General features: G+C 44.8%; 2 protein-coding genes and 2 long non-coding RNA genes across 4 annotated transcripts in view; 2 read left to right on the top strand and 2 right to left on the bottom strand.

Annotated features, from left to right (window-relative positions):
- The window catches only part of LOC106850900 (uncharacterized), a 65,386-nt gene extending 65,207 nt beyond the window's left edge, over positions 1-179 (bottom strand). The window contains exon 1 of the long non-coding RNA XR_015805204.1: positions 137-179. This is a non-coding gene — a long non-coding RNA (uncharacterized LOC106850900). The remainder of the gene's footprint in view (positions 1-136) is intronic.
- Positions 180-299: 120 nt separating this feature from the next.
- On the top strand, positions 300-1,232 carry NANOS1 (nanos C2HC-type zinc finger 1). The gene has a single exon (XM_014886759.2). The coding sequence runs from the start codon at positions 384-386 to the stop codon at positions 1,164-1,166; it is 783 nt and encodes a 260-aa protein (XP_014742245.2). The 5' UTR covers positions 300-383; the 3' UTR covers positions 1,167-1,232.
- A 2,084-nt stretch (positions 1,233-3,316) lies between these two features.
- Positions 3,317-9,137, top strand: LOC106859505 (uncharacterized). The gene is made up of 2 exons (XR_015805207.1): positions 3,317-3,455; positions 8,981-9,137. It is a non-coding gene; the product is annotated as an uncharacterized LOC106859505 (long non-coding RNA).
- EIF3A (eukaryotic translation initiation factor 3 subunit A) overlaps positions 7,872-19,670 on the bottom strand; it is a 28,870-nt gene continuing 17,071 nt past the window's right edge. The window contains exons 15-22 of the mRNA XM_014886806.2: positions 19,452-19,574; positions 18,570-18,723; positions 17,440-17,624; positions 15,659-15,747; positions 12,401-13,218; positions 11,031-11,205; positions 10,438-10,607; positions 7,872-9,137 (exon numbers count right to left, since the gene is read on the bottom strand). Of these exons, the coding sequence (XP_014742292.2) occupies positions 8,896-9,137; positions 10,438-10,607; positions 11,031-11,205; positions 12,401-13,218; positions 15,659-15,747; positions 17,440-17,624; positions 18,570-18,723; positions 19,452-19,574 (1,956 nt within the window). The 3' untranslated portion in view covers positions 7,872-8,895. The remainder of the gene's footprint in view (positions 9,138-10,437; positions 10,608-11,030; positions 11,206-12,400; positions 13,219-15,658; positions 15,748-17,439; positions 17,625-18,569; positions 18,724-19,451; positions 19,575-19,670) is intronic.

Genomic DNA, 19,670 nt, shown 5'->3' on the forward strand with positions numbered 1-19,670 from the left:
CCCGATCCCCATCCCCATCCCCATCCCCATCCCCATCCCCATTCCAGTCCCGATCCCCATGACCATCCCCATCTCAGCCCCGATCCCAATCTCCGTCCCGATCCCATCCCCGATCCCAGACCCGGTCCCGCCGCACCTGCGAGACCGGAGCGCGCCCGGACCGCGGTCGAGCCACGCCCCCACCGCCTCTCAGCCAATGAGCGCGTGGGGGCTCTGTCCCGCAGCCAATGGGAGCGCGGCGGCCGCGCCCCCGCCCCCTACTTGAGGCGCTCCTTGCGGCCGCGCGCTCGCAGAGGCGGCGGGAGCGGGCGGCGGGAGCGGCCCCGGAGCGGACGGTGCGCCCGGCGCTGCCCCGCACCGCGCTCGAGGGAGGGGCCGCTCCCATGGAGGCATTCCCGGGAACCAAGCTGGAGCAGCACCGGCACCTCCCGCCCGTGGAGTGCCTGCCGGGCGCCCGCTACGGCGGCCGGAGCCACAGCGCCTGTGGGAACGTCTTCAACTCCTGGAACGATTACCTAGGGCTGGCCACGCTCATCACCAAGGCCGTGCGGCCCGGCAAGGGCTTTGGTGCCGAGCCCCCCTCGGTGGTGGTGGCGGCCGCCGTGCCGCCGGCCGAGGAGGAGGAGGAAGAGGAGGAGGAGGAGGAAGAGGCGTCGGGGCCGTACTTCGAGGGCGCGCTGGACTTGCACGACCTGGACCTGTGCGGGCATCACCACCATCACCACCACCACCACGGCGAGGGGCTGCTGGAGGAGCGCTTCGCCGACTTCAGCCCCTTTCCCGGGCGCGGCGGCCCCGCCGCCGTGGTGTTCGACTGCTCGGGGGAGCACCCGGGCCGGGAGGGCTCTGCCCACGCCTGGGGCGGCGTGGTGGTGGCGGGGCGGCTGCCGGCGCACCCGCGGGCCGCCTCCCGCCTGCTCAAGCCCGAGCTGCAGGTCTGCGTCTTCTGCCGGAACAACAAGGAGGCGGTGGCCCTCTACACCACGCACATCCTCAAGGGACCCGACGGCCGCGTCCTGTGCCCGGTGCTGCGGCGCTACACCTGCCCCCTCTGCGGCGCCAGCGGCGACAATGCCCACACCATCAAGTACTGCCCCCTGTCCAAAGTGCCGGCGGCCCGGCAGCTCCGGCACGCCCGGACCGCCCTGGGCAGGAAGGGCCGCTAGCGGCCGGGACCCGCGGGGCTCGCCCCGCTCCCCCCCACGCTGACACTGCCCCGGCCCCGCTGCGCGCTGGAACGCGCGGAGCCCGGCGCCGGGCCCGGGGACTGCCAGGCGGAGATGCGCTGTGTTTGTTTATTGTAAGAAAAAAATATATCTATATGTGATTTTTACGGAGACGGCGATATCTGACTGGGTGGGCGTGCGCTGGGGGGGTCTGAGGGTTAAACCCACGGCTAGGGAGGTGGCGGGGGAGGTCCCCGGTGCCGCCCGCCCCGCCCGGTCCGGTCCGGATCTGCCCGTCCCGAGCGCTCCGTGCCGGCGGGGCATCGGGCGGGAGTGCTGTTCTTCATTTCCAGTTAATAGCAGGGTATTTAATTAGGGTACCACACTCCTTCGAGTGAAAAGAACTTGCTTTTCAGTTCTTAAAGCAAGCATCTCAGCGGTTTTCTTTGCCGGTTTTAAAACCTGTGAGCAAATCGCGATCGAACCTGCCCCTCAGTAATTAACACCTGCTTCCCGAAATCGCAGCATCCGAGCGGTCACCGTTCCTCTCATGGGCACCGATGCGCTGGTCTCGCAGGTCCCCGTGGCGAATACTCAGCTTTAGGGAAGGTCTGAGAGGAGAAAACATCCAAGTGCATGTTTGGAAACGTGACGGCTCTGGGCTAGAGTGCAAACGGAGCCCTTTCTGCTGAGAGAAAGGCAGTAAGAATGGCAATCGAGCAGGCTTTGATGCGGCTGTGTTTGTGGTGGAGAATGGGGGAAGCTTGATGGGAAGAGACAAAGCCGAAAGCTATGACCGTAGGAGAGTGGAAGAAAGGGAGGTTGTTTATTTTCAAGAGTTCAGAGAATGTGGCTTTAACTCGTTGAAAGTAAAAGAGATCTACTCATGTGGATAACAAATATCCTTAACACTACACAGACTCTACAAGGCATAGGAATTGGGCTGAAGTCCTGGATCATTATGGGGGGATGGCAGTTCCTTGGTACTGAACATCAGACAGGGCTATATCACTTCTAATCCCCAAGAGAAAAGAAATTGCTTTTTTTGTTTGTTTGTTTGTTTTTGGGTTTTTTGTTACCCAGAGGTAGGACAAGGAGCAGCAGCAGTTTACTGTATAAGAGTCCTCTGGAGCAGAAAGATGGATGCTGGAGTTTTCAGTGCAGAGGGTCACATTGTTGTGTGGCTTTACCAACACCGGGGGTGTGGAGGGATGCTCAGTCCACAGGGGTTGCCCTGACAAGAGCAGGGAGGTGAAGAGAGCCTTGTGGAGGAACTGCCGGGACATCACCAGGAAGATGAGAAAGGAGATGGGTCCTGGCAGAAAAAGGGAACTAGGAAAGTGAGGAGTAATCCGCACTTGTGTGATTTCCTTTTGAAAAGCTGCTCAGCAGGGTGGCAGATGAGATCAGGAGAGAAGGACAGTCAAGAATGGAGTCAAAACGTGTAGGATGGGCTGGGGCTGAAGACCCAGGGTTCATTATTCATCTCTGCTGTTGACTTGCAGCTACAGCAATTAGGAGGGAGAAAGTGATTTTGTGTAGAAGTGTTCCCTTAAATCTCCATCAGATGGCTCCAAAGATGGTGTCAAGTCTAATTATCAAACACAGTGGGGCTTGCATTAAATAATACTCAGTGGCTACAGCTATCCTTGTGCCAGCCTCCCTCTCCTTGTGCTAAATACATTACATTTTGTCTCTTGCTCTATGGGGAGTGCACCACAGGCTCTTCTAAGCTGTTAAAGTTAGATGTGTTTGGTTTTGTGATTCCTGGTCCACATAGGTTTAATCTGTGTCCACCACACGTTAGAATCAAGCTCAAGTGTGATGCTGTGGGAAGAGTTTTCTTCTGTACTTTTGTTACCTCCTTGTGGGAAGTTTGAAGATCCTTATATACATTTTAATGCAGTTGACTGTTACTGGACACAAAAGCAAGAAAGATCAAAGAAAATCTGTCTCGGGTGTTTTCTGAGGGTTGACTGGCTGGGCTGGATTGGAGGTGTTTGCCATGTGTCTGCCCCACCTCTCTGGTCTTTACATTAAGCTGCTGTGCAGTACCAGCCCTATAGCAATACCTGGAAATCCCTCAGGATAACAGCAGATCCTGTGTCTTGGATGGCACTGGCCTTCTGCAGAGCCTGTGTAAGAGGAAAACTTCTATCCACGGCCTGTGCTGCTGCCTGTTGCTCCTGGTTGTGTTCTCCAAGTACCTGCAGCTTGCTCTGGAAAGGCCAAGAGCTGCCTGTCATCGCTGCCACCCAGCATTAGGCATCTCATCAAAAGGCTTAACAGGTAAAGTGGAACAGTAACAGCTTCAAGACCAGTTGGGGGTGGGGGAGGTAAAAAAAAAAAACAAACAACAAACTTCAGACTATTGAAGAAAGATGACAGGATTCAGCAAAAGAGCCTGACAGCAAGGCTCTTCAGTTACTTTATGTAATCATTCAACAGGACAATTTGCCCTTTAAAGATTTACAAGTGTGAGTCTAACAAAGACTAAACCTTAAAGGCTTTTTGATTGAGTTTTTTTTTAAGTAAGCTCCTGTGATTTCTGGTGCACCAGCACACTCCTTGTGGCACTGAGTGAGCAGAAACACACTAGTTCTTGGTCACTCTGAAAAGGTTATTACAATAGGCAATGTTTGTATTGCTACTTTGACTCCTTAAATATGGGGAAGCGTTTGCATTAGTAATTTAAATGCTAGGAACAGCAGAGCCTAATCTGAAAGCAGCCCAGGTTAGAGCTGTATTATGCTCCACAGAAGAGGTCTATGGAATACTGTGAGATACTATTTTCACTCTTCTATGGGCATCTGCAAATCAAAATGTTATGGTCTCCTGTTTAAACCTGTGCATGTAAGTCATGGAATATTTTCTATAGTGATAGTCGCCAGAGGAGTGAACACAATATTGGATAATCAGCCTCAGCTGGTACTAGGCTTGGCAAAAAGCAAGCTACTCCTAATTAGAAACTACTTCCACGTGTATAGGTAACTCGATTCAGCTAAGTCAGGTAAGTCTGTGCCCATCTTTAGTGGAAATTCTGTTTGGGCAGGTTCCTGTCAGTCTGCTGACCAGTGCCTCAGGCAGATGCCATAGGACCAAACTACATTGGCTATAAAAAGTCTTTTTTTGTATTTTTTATAGTGTTAGTTTGACCCACCAGATATATAGGTTTTTACTGGAAATGAGTTGCTAAGAGTTGCATGGGGAGGAAGATAAAATTCTAAAATGCTTGTTGTCTGGACAAAACAAGTGATACACTAAAAATGGAACAAAGTTTAGTAAAGCTTCCTGCTCAAGAGAGAAAGGGCTAACAGAGCTTAAAGTGCAGCAAGGGAGGTTTTGTTTAGCAAAATGCAGTGGAATAGTTTTTAAAATCTCCATCCTACTGTAATTAAATGCATTAATTTTATTTAAGAGGAGGACCAGACAAGGTGTAGAACATTTCAGCTCCAGCTGATCCTGCTATGGCAAAAAATGAAGAATTGGGTGTTTTTGTTACACCACTTGAATGCCTACTTTTTGCAATGCTGCAGGAAACCACAGGATGGGCACCAGTGCCTGAATACCAGGTAGATTTTGGATCTTGCATTTCACTGACCTAATGCCTTCCCTTTGTAGGCTGACACCATTCAGCAGTACCCTTTAGCCACAGGAGGAGAACTTGCTTATATGCAGCAGTTCTTGCCAATGACAGCAGCCCAAGGACAGTAAAACAACAAAGATATGTTCCATTTACAGCAAGACAAGCCTTCCAGTACTCTGAGATCCTCCTGGCTGCCCACCAGCCCACCCCAACATCCTTCTGGCCCTTCTCATGGCCTGGCCTCACTGAGGTCACCAAAGTCACAAAATGCTGCAGTCAGGAGTAACACCACTGCACCCTGCCAGTTCTTATATATATGGATTTTGAAAAAAAAAAAATTAGCTTTTATAGGTAAAGCACTCTAGAGAAAGCTTAAATATAATGCCAATGACGTCCTCCTTCTGCTGAGGACCCTGATGGCCCTCAGTCCTGCCAATGGGCTGGGTAAGTGTCTGGATTGGGTCAGCAGTCTGGACTGCTCCTGGAGGCAGGAAGGGAACAGCACTTTTCATACCTGACACTGCCTTGCTGGAGATTTATTTTAATCCAGCAATGTTTGCATCCATTCAAACAGCAGCAGCCTTAAGTTCTGCCTTCTAAATATACCCTGTGGCAGTTTGTATTCTTCTAAGGTTCACTGAAAATTTTAGCTGTTTAATGGAATATGGTTCAAACAAGGAAAAGATTGACACAGAACTCATTTTGCTTCATCAACATTTTCAGGTAACCAAATGTGCTCATGTTTAATGATGGCAGGAGATGGAGGTTTGAGCTGTTGGATTTGGTCAGCAGAGGTTTTTGCTCACTGTCAGTATTGTGTCTAAACAGAGCAAACAATTAAATAGACACACTAGCATCCCTTCAAAGCTCACAGCTCCCAAGCCTCGTCTCAAGCTGCCCCGTCCTGACAATGTAACACTCATTGACAACATTATCACAATCTCAAATAATGCAAATTAATCACACAAATTGGGAAACAGCTTTAGCTGCTGCAGGGGTGACTAACACTCCTCCCTGTGTGAAAGCATCTTTATGTGGATACAATTAAAACTATGTAACTGAAGGTATAATCACTATTTACATATTACAAGGCTGGAGGAAGGCAAGTGTTGTGCCTGTGGTTGATAAAAAGGCTGAAAGGACCCTCTGAGAAAGCACAGGCCAGACGGTACCACTTCAGCCCCTGGGAAAATCAGAGGAAGTCCTTTCAGAAGGTCTTTTTGGGGACATGCAGAAGACAACTGGGAACAGCCAGGATGGAATTACTGAGGGTAACCCATACCTGCCTTCTATAATAAAGTATCTTTATGGACAAGGGAAGGAGCACTGGATGTTGTTCATCTCAACTTTAATAAGGCTTGCAGCACTGTCTTACCCAATATTCTTGCACCCAGCTCGGGATGCTATAGCCCACATAATAAAGAGGGCAGAAAAACTGGCTGCATGTCCAGGCTCAGCACTGTGGGCTGGAACCATCCTCTAGACCCTGGAGGCAGCCACGGGATGACACTGAAGTGGGAGCTCCAGCCCACAGAGCTGGGACAGGGCTGCTGGCCACAGGGATCGACAGGAGCCTGCTCAATTCAAGAGGGAGCAGGGCAGGGGCCTGCCCAGCCAAGGAGGGAGCCTTGCAGTGGCAGGCTGGGGGCTCAAATACCTCTGGGCCCTGGCAGGGGAAAAGGTGAGCATGAGCCAGCAGGTCCCAGCTGTTTGAGCTGGGCACTGGACTGTCTGGGCCTGGATCTTGCCTGTAGAAGGAAAGGATCCTCCTCAGCTCACCTCGTCTTTCCTCTTTTGCATTCCATTCCCTCCATACAAGGACTTGGCCAAATTTGAGTTCAGCAGAGGGCCAAGTGTTCAGGGGCTGGAGCACACTCTTGGGAGGAAAGGTTGAGGGGACAGGCCCAGTTCAGCCTGGATAGAAGAAGGGTTTTAGGGGAGACCTCACAGCAGCCACCCATTTCCTACTAAGAAGTTATCTGGAAAATTCCAACTCTCCACAGTAGCACACAGTGAACAGAGAGACACGGAAGCCAAAAGAGAGAGGTTTAAAATTTTGAGGGCCACAGAATGACCAGAGCTGGAGCACCTCCCCTGTGAGCTGGGGTTTTTCAGCCTGGAGAACAGAAGGTTCCACAGAGCCCTAATTGTGGCCTTTGAAGGGAGTCTGTAAGAAGGACGGGGACAGACTTTTTTGGCAGATTTTGTCGTGATAGGAAAAGGTTTTTAAATGGCTTTAAACTGAAGGATGGTTGATTCAGATTAGATACGAGAGGTCTTTTAACAATGAGGGTGGAAAATACTGGCACACATTGCAAGAGAAAGGGTGGATGCCCCATCCCTGGAAACATTCAAGCTCTGAGCAATGTGATCAGGTTGTTGCTCAGGTGTCCCTACTCATTGCAGCTGAGGGTTGGACTGGATGACCTTGGAGGTCCCCTTCAACTCAAACCATTCTGTGACACTGATTTTTCAGTCTGGAGCCAGTCAAGCACTGAAAGAGGCTTCCCAGAACACTTGTGCAGGCCACAGCCTTGAAGGTCTTCAAAACCACACTGGATAAACATGGTTCTGAGTAACAGGAATTTCACAGCCAGCAGTGAAGTGAGCTCCTGGGTTCTCTTTAACAGCACTGATCTTGTGACACAGAATGCAAGGACAGCAGAAGGTGGCTGAAGAACAGATCCAGTAAGCACCATTACTGGATGGCTGCTGTTCTCTAGTTCCATCCTTTCTGAAACTGTATAAAGAACAAAAAATGTAGTATTTTTTTATGCTTGGAAAACACTACTTCTCTGAATGAGCCCTTTGACTCAACCAGCAATGACATGACAGGATCCAAAGACAAAAATCAAACCCTGAGAAGAAGGCTCTGAGACCAAGTTTTTCCCAAGGAAACTACTGGCCCTAGATAACCCAGAAGAGGGCAGGAAAAGGACAAGAGGAGTATTACAACTTCTGTTCACACACCAGGTTTCTCAGGGAGAAACTAGCCCAGGTGTTCTCACCTTCTTCAGCTGGTACAGACCAGGTCTGAGAACAGAAAACGGTTGTTCAACAGCTGTTCTGCATGAACACATGGTGCAGAACTCACTAAAAAGTCAAGACACTGCAGCAGCTAATTCCTTAACTTGTTTATTTATCATTGAAGAAACACACAGCAGCAAGTTCTGTGTTGGCTTTAGTGTGACCACATCGTTCCTTGTTGTTACTACACCCCAGCTTTGAAGTCAACACAGCCATTACTACAAATCACTTTTTTGGAAAGGGAAAGAATTGACCCTGAAGACAAAGAATTGGGGGGAAAATTGAACAATTTCTCCAAAACCACACATTTTAAATATGACAATATTTATAAATCTTTGAAAGGCATGAATTATCCAGTAATGGAAAAAGCAATTGTGATACTGGCAACAGAAAGTACATAGCCATATGCTTACCAAAACACTGAAATTGTAAAAACTGCAAGTTTGATTTGTACACTGCAGCAGTGTGTACATTACTGGAACAATGACTGCAAAGTGGCCTCAGAGGCATCATGGATTCAAGTAAATCTACAGAAAATATCCCAGTGCAGCTAATTCACAATGTTTATTGTATTCAATTCAAATTTAAACAACTTACTGAATTTAGATAGTGATAAAATATCTCAGAAACCACTTGCCCTCCAACATACCTATGTAAAAGAGGGCTTTTCTACTTTTTGGCTAATTATGCAAATTCTTTTAGCTTTGCTTTTTCAATAATTCCACTGTGTGAACAGAGGTGTTTTCAATTGCATATCCTGTGACAATAATACCCCATTCCAAATTAAGAAAGACTAAAAATATAAAGGGCAGCCTGTTTTGGTGCGAGAGAGAAGCTCTACCGAAGACAGCTGTTGGGCTTGCTTCTTTTTATTTTAGCAACAAATGACCCATGAAATAAGCATCATCTGAAATTTCAAAACCCGGCATTCAATTCAATTCATTCAATTTCCAACCTTCTGCTGTGAGTTTTGTGCATGATCAATCTATATGAGTAAGTAATTCATGCTTTCATGTTACCTCAAAACATTGGTTAAAGAATTCCAATTCAGAATGTTTATAAGCACAAATATAATCTGTGGATCCGATCAAATCAAAGCTAAAACATCGGTTAAACTTAACGTCGTACAGTGGTCCACCCTTCTTCATCTGTCTCGTTTTTAGAGCGGCGCACGGGCTCACGCTCCTTCTCTGTTTTCCAGGATCCTTTCTCCTTGTCCCCGTCCCTTTCCCGCTCTTTGGATGCTGCTGGGGGAGCAGAAGCTGGAGGAGCAGCAGGAGCGGGGCCCGACCGCCGCGCCGGTTCCCGTTCGTCCCCGCGCTCTTCCCTCCTGTCGTCAGCGCGTCGCCACGAGCTCGCTACGGCGCAGGAAGAAACAGAAACAACTCAGTCATGCTCCAGCAGCAAGAGTTCAAACAAACAGCCCTGACCCTGGCAGTGGGATTTACTGATCCTCAGCCCTGCCAGTGGGGAATATGATGACAACGGCCAAATGCACGTTTTAGTTTTGTAGGGAAGCAACAGAACTACTAAAACCTCTTCTCAGGTTTGGGATTGTGGTGAGCAAGCCCAGTGTCATCTTTAAAACACAGCAACTGCAATAAGAATGTTCTACTGATGTACATGGTTTTATGGTGTAAAAATATATTTTTATATTAGCAGAATTAAAATCACAAAAGTGTCTCCTTAGAAATGACTGAACCCTGAAAACAGAAAAATTCTGACTTAAAAACATCAGTGGAAAATGTTTAATGTTTGCTGTTATTAAAAGACAGGAAATTGCTCTTCAGCATATTGGAATCAGACGTAAAATGATACTGAATTACATTACTCCACTGGTAACAGCATCCACCACCCCTTACTGTATGAAAAACTGTTCATTTCCACCAAAAAGGATGCTAAGAGTTCCACCCCAGCTGTGTGTGAACAAGGCTGTGGGAGATGCCAAGAAGTCAAATCCCAAAAGTTCTTGATACATTAAAAAAAAAACAAAAAAAAAAACTCTACGTTGAGAACACTCTGTCTTTCTGTCAGCAGCACTCCTGTGTTTGATCCCATGCTCTGCTCCAGCCTGCTGCCAAGTGCAGAACACCCACATTTGGTGCAGAGACAAAATGAGATTCTGAAGATAAGAACGCCAGAATTGCAAGATCTGGTGGTACCTACAGGCTAAATGGATTTGCTCTTACTGTGTTTTTAGAACACAGCAAATGATAAATAAATATATAAAATTAATACAAAATTAGTACCGTTAATAGTGTGAAACCCTCATTCAGAAATATTTCTGTCACATTTTAATGGTTTCAAGGAAAGGGCCAGGAATTACTTTCTGGGATGTCTGTCTTGATAGTCTAAACACAACGACTACATACATCCAGAACACAATCCTATGAGAAGTGCACACTGGAAATGTTCTCCTCCTACTGTCAATATGAAATGCTACTAAGATGAAAAAGAACCCAACTACTAATAAGTTAAGATTCCCTGAAGAATTCTTAATTATGCCAAAGGTGCTTTTTATTATATTGTTTATGGAAAGGCAGTTTAAATACAGGTTGCAAATATAACCTATTCCCATGTGAGCCCCCTCCCAGCAGTGTCAGGAAGAGGGAGGCTCTGTGCTGCATGTAGGATTTAGGGACACTGAAATGAACATACGCTCTTCCCGCTCGGATCGGAGGGGTGGCCCTCTCCTGAGGGGCGGCTCCCTGTCATCACCACGGCGGTCTCTCATGTCACGACCACCTCTGTCCCACTCCTCCCGACGACTGGAATCTCTCCAGCTGGAAGTTTCCTCAGCTGGCCCTCTCCTCCAACCGCCGTCATCCCTTTGGCCATGCAAAACATAAAACTAGATGTTAAGATTTTTACTTTTGCTATGGACAGGAGCAGTAATAAATCACAACATGGCTATTTACAGCCCCAGTGGCTGTCTATTTAACATACTTCCAAAATTGGTTTTGTTTTTCAGAGCCTAACATGGAATTCCCTTGATAATAGGTTTAAAAGAAACATTTAAAAGCATTTTAAGCATGTTGGAATTCCTCCTGTAAACAGATAGCATCATCCTAAAAATAACAAACTAAAAAGGCCCCAAAATGCCCCTATCCATTTGCTGCCCTAAAGTGCTTAGTTTCACACAAACTAACCCTTTTCCTTTCACTCAGCAATTCCACATTATTTCTGTACCAGCAGGGCCCTTTTTTCTTTGAGCAGAAACATTCTAGGAGTATTGAACAGAGAAGTCATACCTGGGACGCCTGAAACGATCATCTCGATCAAAATCTCTCTCCCTGTCAAATTCCCGCTCCTTCTCATTTTCATCCCGATCTTTGTCTCGATCCCATTCACGGTCTCCTGAAGGTCTGGAGTCTCGGGGAGGGCCCCAGCTGTCCTCACGAGCCTTCTCTCGTTCTCTCCATCCCCCTGCAAGAAAGAAACACAGTCAAAGGAGTTTGTTATTGACCTCTGATCTCTTTTGAAGACAAAGAACCCTTTGCTTCCTCACAGAAACTGGTTCTTCAAGTTCTGACACCTGAAGATCCAACTCAAAGATGTCTATAGTAAGTTTGCACATGGGAGCCACAGAGAAAACGCTGTGCAAGCTGTTAAATGTAAAGAGTCCAGTACAAAACAAGTGCAAGAAACAGCAAAGGGTGTAGCTCAGACGGCAGACTCCTTTGTGAAAATCCACAAGCGAGGAGATTTTAAGCAAGCAGATTTTTAAAGAATTTACTGTTTTTTTAAAGCACTACTTTAAAATGTGACTTTTGTTACCATCCACTTAAGACAGGGCACTCTGCAATACTGCTCAGCTATTTATGAATGGGAGCTCTTTATTATGTAGCCTGCTTTGGCTTTAAATAGGAAAAACTGGAATGCAAATTTTGGTATTTATAGCAAGGTTTCTAAAGTTTTGGATTACAGAATTAGTGTCTATGAAAGTTGACATGGTGCTTGCCAATATGTACGTGAAAAGAACCAAGAAATCAAAATCATATCTAACATTCAAATGTCATCAACAGTTCAGTAAAGAATCAGAAACAGCTCTAGACACCACCAATGACACTTGAGAATAGAAATAAACAATACAAGAATAGGATCGTTCAGATTTTAAGAGACCTTAGAAGGTCATCTAATCTCAGGTCTGCTCTAAGCAGGACTTTCAAGAAGGGTTAAAAACAAAAAGGGGAATGTTAAAAATATTATCTCTGTACATATAGACAGGGCTTATCAAAACCAGACCTACTTGAATGACGTATCAAAATCCTCCTTTAGAAAGAGATTAACTTCAGACACATGGAAGGGAGAGGGAAAGAATTCAAGGTGTGCTAATCTAGTGAGAATGCTCGCAGCAGAGCACTCAACTTGTATATTTTGGTTTTGCACACAGGGAAGTGACCAGTGTTAAGCACGTGACCATCACCTATCTTCCAGACAAGCAATTGTTTTAAAATCCAACCTAATTAAAAGGTTTAATTATACTAAGTAGAGGAGTGTCCACATTAGCCAAATTAATCTAGACGTTTTCAGAGCTTCCCATCTCTGGCATCAAGCATGTTACATCCACTATCTCTAACCCACGCTTTGGAGGGAGGATTATTATATTACTGTGTCTTACCTGGTTTACCAAACGGTCTCCAAGGACCTGGCCTCGAGTCCTCACCGCCACGCCAGGGGCCCCTGTCATCATCTCTTCTGGAGAGCCTGTCATCGTCTGCGTTCCGCCAGGGTCCCCTGTCCTCATCCCGCCGGGCCATCCTGTCGTCATCCAGCCCGCGCCGGGGCCCCCTGTCATCATCTGCAGCCCTCCAGCTGCCCCTGTCATCATCCAGCCCACGCCTGGGGGGCCTGTCCTCATCCAGAGCCCGGCGGGGTGGCCGGTCATCATCCAGCCCGCGCCGGGGCCCTCTGTCGTCATCCGCCGAGCGCCAGCTGCCTCTGTCATCGTCCAGCCCGCGCCGGGGGGGCCTGTCGTCATCCAGGGCACGTCTGGGTGGTCTGTCATCATCCAGGGCACGTCTGGGGGGCCTGTCATCATCCAGGGCACGTCTGGGGGGCCTGTCATCATCCAGGGCACGTCTGGGTGGTCTGTCATCATCCAGGACACGTCTAGGGGGCCTGTCATCATCCAGGGCACGCCTGGGACCCCTGTCGTCATCTGCAGCTCGCCAGCTTCCTCTGTCATCATCCAAACCACGCCGGGGCGGCCTGTCCTCATCCAAGCCACGTCTGGGGGGCCTGTCCTCTTCCCCTTCTCGCCTCGGGGGTCTGTCCTCGTCCCCTTCCCGTCTGGGTGGCCTGTCCTCTGCTGATTCTGGAGGACGCTCCTTTTCATCTGCAGGACCACGCCGGGGCAGGTCATCCCCTCGCCGCGGCAGATCGTCCCCGCGCCGGAAAGGTCTGTCATCGTCCCTTGGGTCTCCTCGACGCCAGTCTCTGTAAAATCACAGGAAACTCAGAGTGAAAAGTGGAAGGTGACATCCAGGAAAGCTTCACATCAACAGCATCAACCCCTCAAAGCCATTTCTGATTGCACCCACTTGGTGAGTGTTTCCAAACAAAAAATGTGCAGTTTCAAAATGCACCTTTTAATGCCCTTCATTGCTATGGGAAAGCAGTAGGTCACTGCCCCCACAGCTTCATTAAACGCTGAGCAGTTCATCATCTCATTCAAAACTACAGTTTGGACAGTCCCCTGTTGGTTATCTGCTGCAACATCACAGACAAGAGGGTTGGCTTCTACACCAAGCCTAATTTGGCAAACTTGACCTAAGTCTGAAAGAATCAATATTAAAAAACTCCACAAAACCATCAATTAAGTATCCCCCCTCTCCAAGCACATGCCAACCTTACACACCATTAAGTTCGCTGTCTAGAAGATTTTAAACATATATTTAGACCACAACCCTGTTTTTGTCACCAAATTAATTTCTTCATTTCAGGAAATTAACCTTCCTCAGCAATAAAAAAACAAAAGAAACAAGAAATAGAACATCACAGAAATGTAGTGGTACCTGCTTCTTGGCAGGAGAAGAGAAGCTGCATTGGGTTTGAATCTCATGGATATTAAAAAAATAAAATCCAAATCAAAACCCAACAAAAAGAACACCCCAAGGTTTAGAAATCCACTATGCTACTAAAATGTAAACAAAAAATCAGCAATGACTTGATACAAAGCAGCAGATGTAGGACTTGAAGAGGTGACAACAAAGAGACAACAGTTTGTGACAACTCAGAGTCTCAAGAATTTTGAGGAATTGCAAGCAGTGCATATCCTGGGTTTGGAAGAATAAGGGAGAATGCAATTATCATTGATCTGTGAGGTAAAAAGCAAGACATGGAGATTGTTAATTTCCATTTAGACTCAAATTGGATAATCTTCCCCTTTGAAAAAATCTGATTATTTTACCATAAAATACATGTGAGAAAATGGTTATAATGTTTATCAGATGAACAAGTATTTAATTCATTCATATACTGTCTCAGGGTCTTAGGATTTTTAAATCTAATTTTAAACTATTACTTTTAAACTACCTCTAATCAATCTCTAGAAAAGTTGAATGAGAAATGACTAAGACAAGCTGTATCACTCTGTGTGGGAAAAAACAATCCATTGAAGGATACAAACGACTGCATTAAACACTTCACAGAAATCACAGAATAGTCTGGGTAGGAAGGGACCTTGAAGATCATCTCATTCCACCCCTGCCAGGGGCAGATACACCTTCCACTATCCCAGGTTACTCCAACCTGGCTTGGAACATTTCCAGGGATGGGGGCATCACAACTTATGCAATATATGAATAATGAAAGGCTGCACCCTGCAGTTTCATCCAGTTGTTAGATTCTGCAGTTCATGACTAAGTGGATCAGGAATGGCGACACCGCTTTTAAGCAAAGATGGAATTCTATTTTGTTTCTAGAGAGATCACACCCTTCTAAAACATTTTAAGAAATTATTAGAGAGAGAAGGAGTCAATAAATTTGTTTCCACTGGAGTTAGAGTAAGCACTAATGGATTTAAATTGCTGTACTGGAAATTAGGGTTAGACATTTACAAACATCTATCTACCTGCAAGGCTAATTAAGCAATAAAACATACTGCCAATTGGAATCAGCAGTGTTATCTCCATCAGCACAGGTTTTTAAGGACTAGATGCACACCAACATAAATATTTTTAGCTATAGTTCATCCTGATGTTGAGCAGAAAAACAGACAAATGTTAAAAATCTTGTTTTCTACAACTGTATAAACAGTTTTCATTATTAGTGAACATATCCAAAATAGATGTAAATTAATGTGGATTTCTTTTTATTTTTACAGTTCAAAGTATATTCATAATATTCTTCCTTCAGAACTCTATCCCTCCCTGTTCAATACAGTTCTTCAGAACTTGATTTAGTTTATAGCATGTGTTTTCTGCTCTGTGACTTACTCTGGGACCTGCATAGTTACTGTCAGTTTTCTAAATGGAAAATCTCAGAATTTCATCATCCAGGAACACTGAATTTGTCATCCTTCCCCATTCTATATTTATAGAACTGACACCAATGTTTGAGTGGGAGAGAACCTATTAATTTAAAAAGGAATCCAAGGAAGCAAGTTGTTTATCACACACAGAAGGTGTCTGCTTGCCTTCACATATCTAAGCCAAATAAAACAGGAATGTTATCTGAGCATGGCTCCAAGATAAAACCTCTCTCTCATTCCAAGGTCCTTACAAAGCAACTTTTTAATAGAAGGTAACTTTCAGAGATGTAAAGGCATAAGATATTACTCATGGCATCAAATTAGTGCAGCTTTAGCAGCAGCAACAAAATGGGAGCCTCCATACTTTGACCCCAATATATCTGGGCCTTAGTAACCCCTGATTACCTCTCCACTGGTGCTCGACGCCATTCAGATTCCGGCTCACCACCTCTTCTCCAGGAGCTTTCGGACTCCCTGTCACCCCAACGAGATTCCTGTGTCAAAAGAAATTAGAACATCCTCTTTGAATACTTAGAAACGAAGATATTTAACATATAATTTACCCCTGAGCATGTTATGTCACTAAAAACTCACTCATCACACTGCAGAACACTGAACTATCAGGAGTTTGAGTTACTGAAGTATGGTTTTAACTGACTTTATTGTTTCTGCTGCAGTTCAGACAAAAACACGGTTCCCCTTGTGCCACATACTTTACCAGTAGGGTAGGGTATTTGCAAAGACACAAAAAAAGTTTATGAAAAGTGTATGAACAATTGAACAACAGCTACAGTCAGCCACAGCCCCCACCTGTTGACACAAAAGAGATGTTCTAACAGTTTCACTTTTCCTGAGGGCTTATGACAACAGGAATGAACTTAAATAGTTATTTGCTTTTGTGCTTTCTGATCTCATCAGGAAATGTAACTGAATACATTGAAAGCTCTCTGTGGCAAGGACAATTTTGTTCCCAATACCCCAGTGCACAGAAGAGCTGAGGTATTAGTGCTTCACACAGGTTGCAGGGTGGAGCAATAATCAATCTGTATTTATTAAAAATAAAGTTTTAGAATCTCTCTCCATTGCCAGACAAACCTTTAAGTGGATTTTTATGCCTTAATTCCACAAGAAACTAGTTAGCTAAACCACCTGATTTCACATAATCACACAACCTCTTCATAAGAAGGGTGTTCCAGTTTTAAACCCCTCATTGTAAAGTGTTTTTATTTATTAATATGGGTTAACCAAAATCTTGCATATCCACTACTCTGTCTCTTTAAATGCTTTTGAAATTACTCCGAATAACAATGGTGAGCAAAGAATCCCGAAACTGCAAATGGAATTTCTGGAGAGGTATAGGTATCTCTCTCAGAACCTGAGCCAGCTTTTCTATATAATCAAGTGTCCACAGATAGGAGACCTCTTATGTGAAAAATACCCATGATTATTTACTTGACAGACTATCAAAACAATTTAAACAAGCTGATAACTTATCTTCATGGTGTTACTCAATGAAATATGTATTAAACAAAGAGAAAATATCTGGGGGTTGAACTTTAAAACTAGTTCTCTTGAACAGTCAGTTCTGAAAAAGTGGGAGTGTAGAAGGCTTATGATACACAGTTATATTCTTTTAAACCATTAAACATTTCCAAGTAACTTTGTTGTTTTTCCTGACAGATTGGAATAATGAATTCTCCCAATCCAAGTTATATTTGTAAACAGAAAGTTGCACATACATCTTGATTCTGTTATTGCATATTTCTTATAAAATACAAAGCTATGTTTTTATGTTTAATCTGGGGGGGGATTTTCCTGCAATATCTACTTGAATTTCTGACTTTTGCATGAGTCACTGAACTTGCTTCCAAAAGTTTTCCTTCTTTTTGTATTAAAGAAAATTTTCTCCAATATTCATTTTGGTCTTGATCAATTAGTTTTTTAACAGCTTGGAGATCTTTGTTTCCAAGTAGTTTCTTTATTTTACTCTTGCTAAAGTAGATAACCCAGATCCTCATAGTGAGCTGAAACGAAGTGAGAGTAATTTAACTATTCAATTAAGCCATTATAACTTAAGAAATAAATAAATAAACAAACCTATGACTTTGCAATGCTAACACCTTCTTTCAAATAATCTACAGAAGAAGGAGCAGTCAGAAAGAAACAAACCTGCAGGTATTACCCACCTTCCTTGAAAATGGGTCATCCAGGCCTCTCCTCTCCTCTTCTCGGCGGCGCTCTCTTTCCTCTATCTCCATTTCTCTTTGACGTTTTTTCTTCTCCAGCTCCTCCAGTTTTTTGACTCTCTCCTGGTACTCCCGCTGCTCCTGCTCGCGTTTCTCGCGCTCGATGCGCTCCTTCTCCTCACGCTCTGCACAGTTGGACACACAGAGAGAACTTATTACCAACACAAATTCCATCACTTTGCTGTATCCACAGGAGGGTTACACAATACAGTTTCTCCCCTTGGACTCTATAAAAAATAAACACTGAAAAATACAAGCATTTCATATGATGTGTTTAGCTAACCACAGAACCTGTTTTCTGCAAGTCTCCTAACTCAAAAGCAATAAAGAACCCCTGATACATCCATTAATGAGACATCTTGAACAGCCAGCAAGAAAGAAAAGGTTCCAATACCTGTATGTTAATTCAATGTACAGACCATAACTGTAGCAACTAAAATATCAGTAACTACCTCAAACATGGTAGAGGATCCCTTCCTTAGAAAAGGTAAAACAAAAAAAATCAGCTAACAGTGTCAGAAATTTGATATTCATGATTGCTTCAGTTTTTGTTTATCTTTTAAATACTGCATCATGATGAACTCTGATACATAAAATCTTCATCCTCCAAATGACAAATAGGACAGAAATTCATCCTGCAGTTTGGCAACCACCTCCTTACCTCTAAAGCCTTGAAACAGGCCATTAGGGCTATCAGACAGAACAATTCACAAAGAAAGGTGTGTGAGTCATTTACAATTTTGGAGTTTTTCATCTGACACCAATGTTCCCTTTATTTTCTCCTTAAGATGTGCACAAACAAGTGGCCAGAACTCCAACTATAGGCTAAAATCAAAGACTCACTATTTCATTAGCCTCCCTTACCTTTTCTCCTCCTTCACTCATGTCTATGAGCTACAAAGCTACACTTTCCTGTCTATGCAACACAGGTAAGCAAGGAAGGTGCAACAACTGGAAGTTGAAAAGACTTCCTCCAAACTCATGAAACAGGAAAACCAGACATTAGCTGTGTTACAAAATGGAAAGGCTCAAGGATGCAAAAGATGAAACAGTGATGTTCTCCATCACACCTTTAAGCAGCTGCTCTTCCCGCAGCCTTTGCTCCTCCTCCTCCTTCTCCCTGTAGTAAGTGATGCGTCTCTCCTCCTTGCGCTGCTTCTTGCGCTCCTCCAGACGGTTCCTCCTCTCCTCTGCCAACCGCTCCTGGAACTGCTTGAGTTTATCCTGAAACACCAACAGTACACCTCAGAACACCACAGCTGTAAGGTCTGAGAGCTGGGCAGTTATACAAATTGCTAGATAAAGCTACACAGAAACTCAAAACAACTGCAATGTATTAATTTTGCTCCACTGAAAAACGACCTCTTTGCTTCTTCTGTAATTGATTTTGTATGAGAATATACTCTAGTGTAGAAGAAAGACAATCAAATCATCATGCAGAGTATTAGTCCCTTATCTGCTTTTTCAGAAAAGGAATTGCTTAAATAATAATTTATCTGTACCTAAAACATATTACCCAAAATTATCCCTATTATTGCAAAGAATCATACGCAGTTACTAATTCATATTAATATAACACCTCTTCTGCTATTTTTTGGCAAAGCCAGTTTTCACTGCAACACAGCCAAATACTCAAAGCTATAAAGAGGCAGATCTAGCTGCCTGCCTATACGACACCCAGTGATCCCTTACTAATAGCTGTACTGAAATAAATTTACCCCTCTTTCATTTTCCACATAAGCTATTCCAGAAACCGTCAAAAGTCTTAAGTGATACAACCTAGGAACAGATGCAAGAAATTCAATTTAAAAGTCAAAGCAGAAAATTAGCGATTCCACAGTTCTGAACCATTTTAAATACTACTTTGTTTCTAGTTTCATGAAGAATCCTTGGGTCGGTTTAGGTCCTCACTTTAGGGGTGTACTTTGTTAGCAATGCCACATCTCACATACCTCATAAACTGTTCGTCGTGATGCTTTGAGCCTGGCTTCAAATAAATCTCTATCCTCCAACATCCTGGAGAGTCTGCTCTTGTGCTCAAGGGCTTTCTCACGCTCCAGCTGTAGGGTGGTGATCTGAAAACAGAAAATATACAATGTATAACTTTGCTATACATTTGGATTTAATCTACACCAGCCCCTAGAAGGAGAAATTTTCTCTTCCCCTTTCAG

The sequence above is a fragment of the Sturnus vulgaris genome, chromosome 8 (assembly GCF_052056855.1).
Source record: "Sturnus vulgaris isolate bStuVul1 chromosome 8, bStuVul1.hap1, whole genome shotgun sequence".
Classification (NCBI taxonomy): domain Eukaryota; kingdom Metazoa; phylum Chordata; class Aves; order Passeriformes; family Sturnidae; genus Sturnus; species Sturnus vulgaris.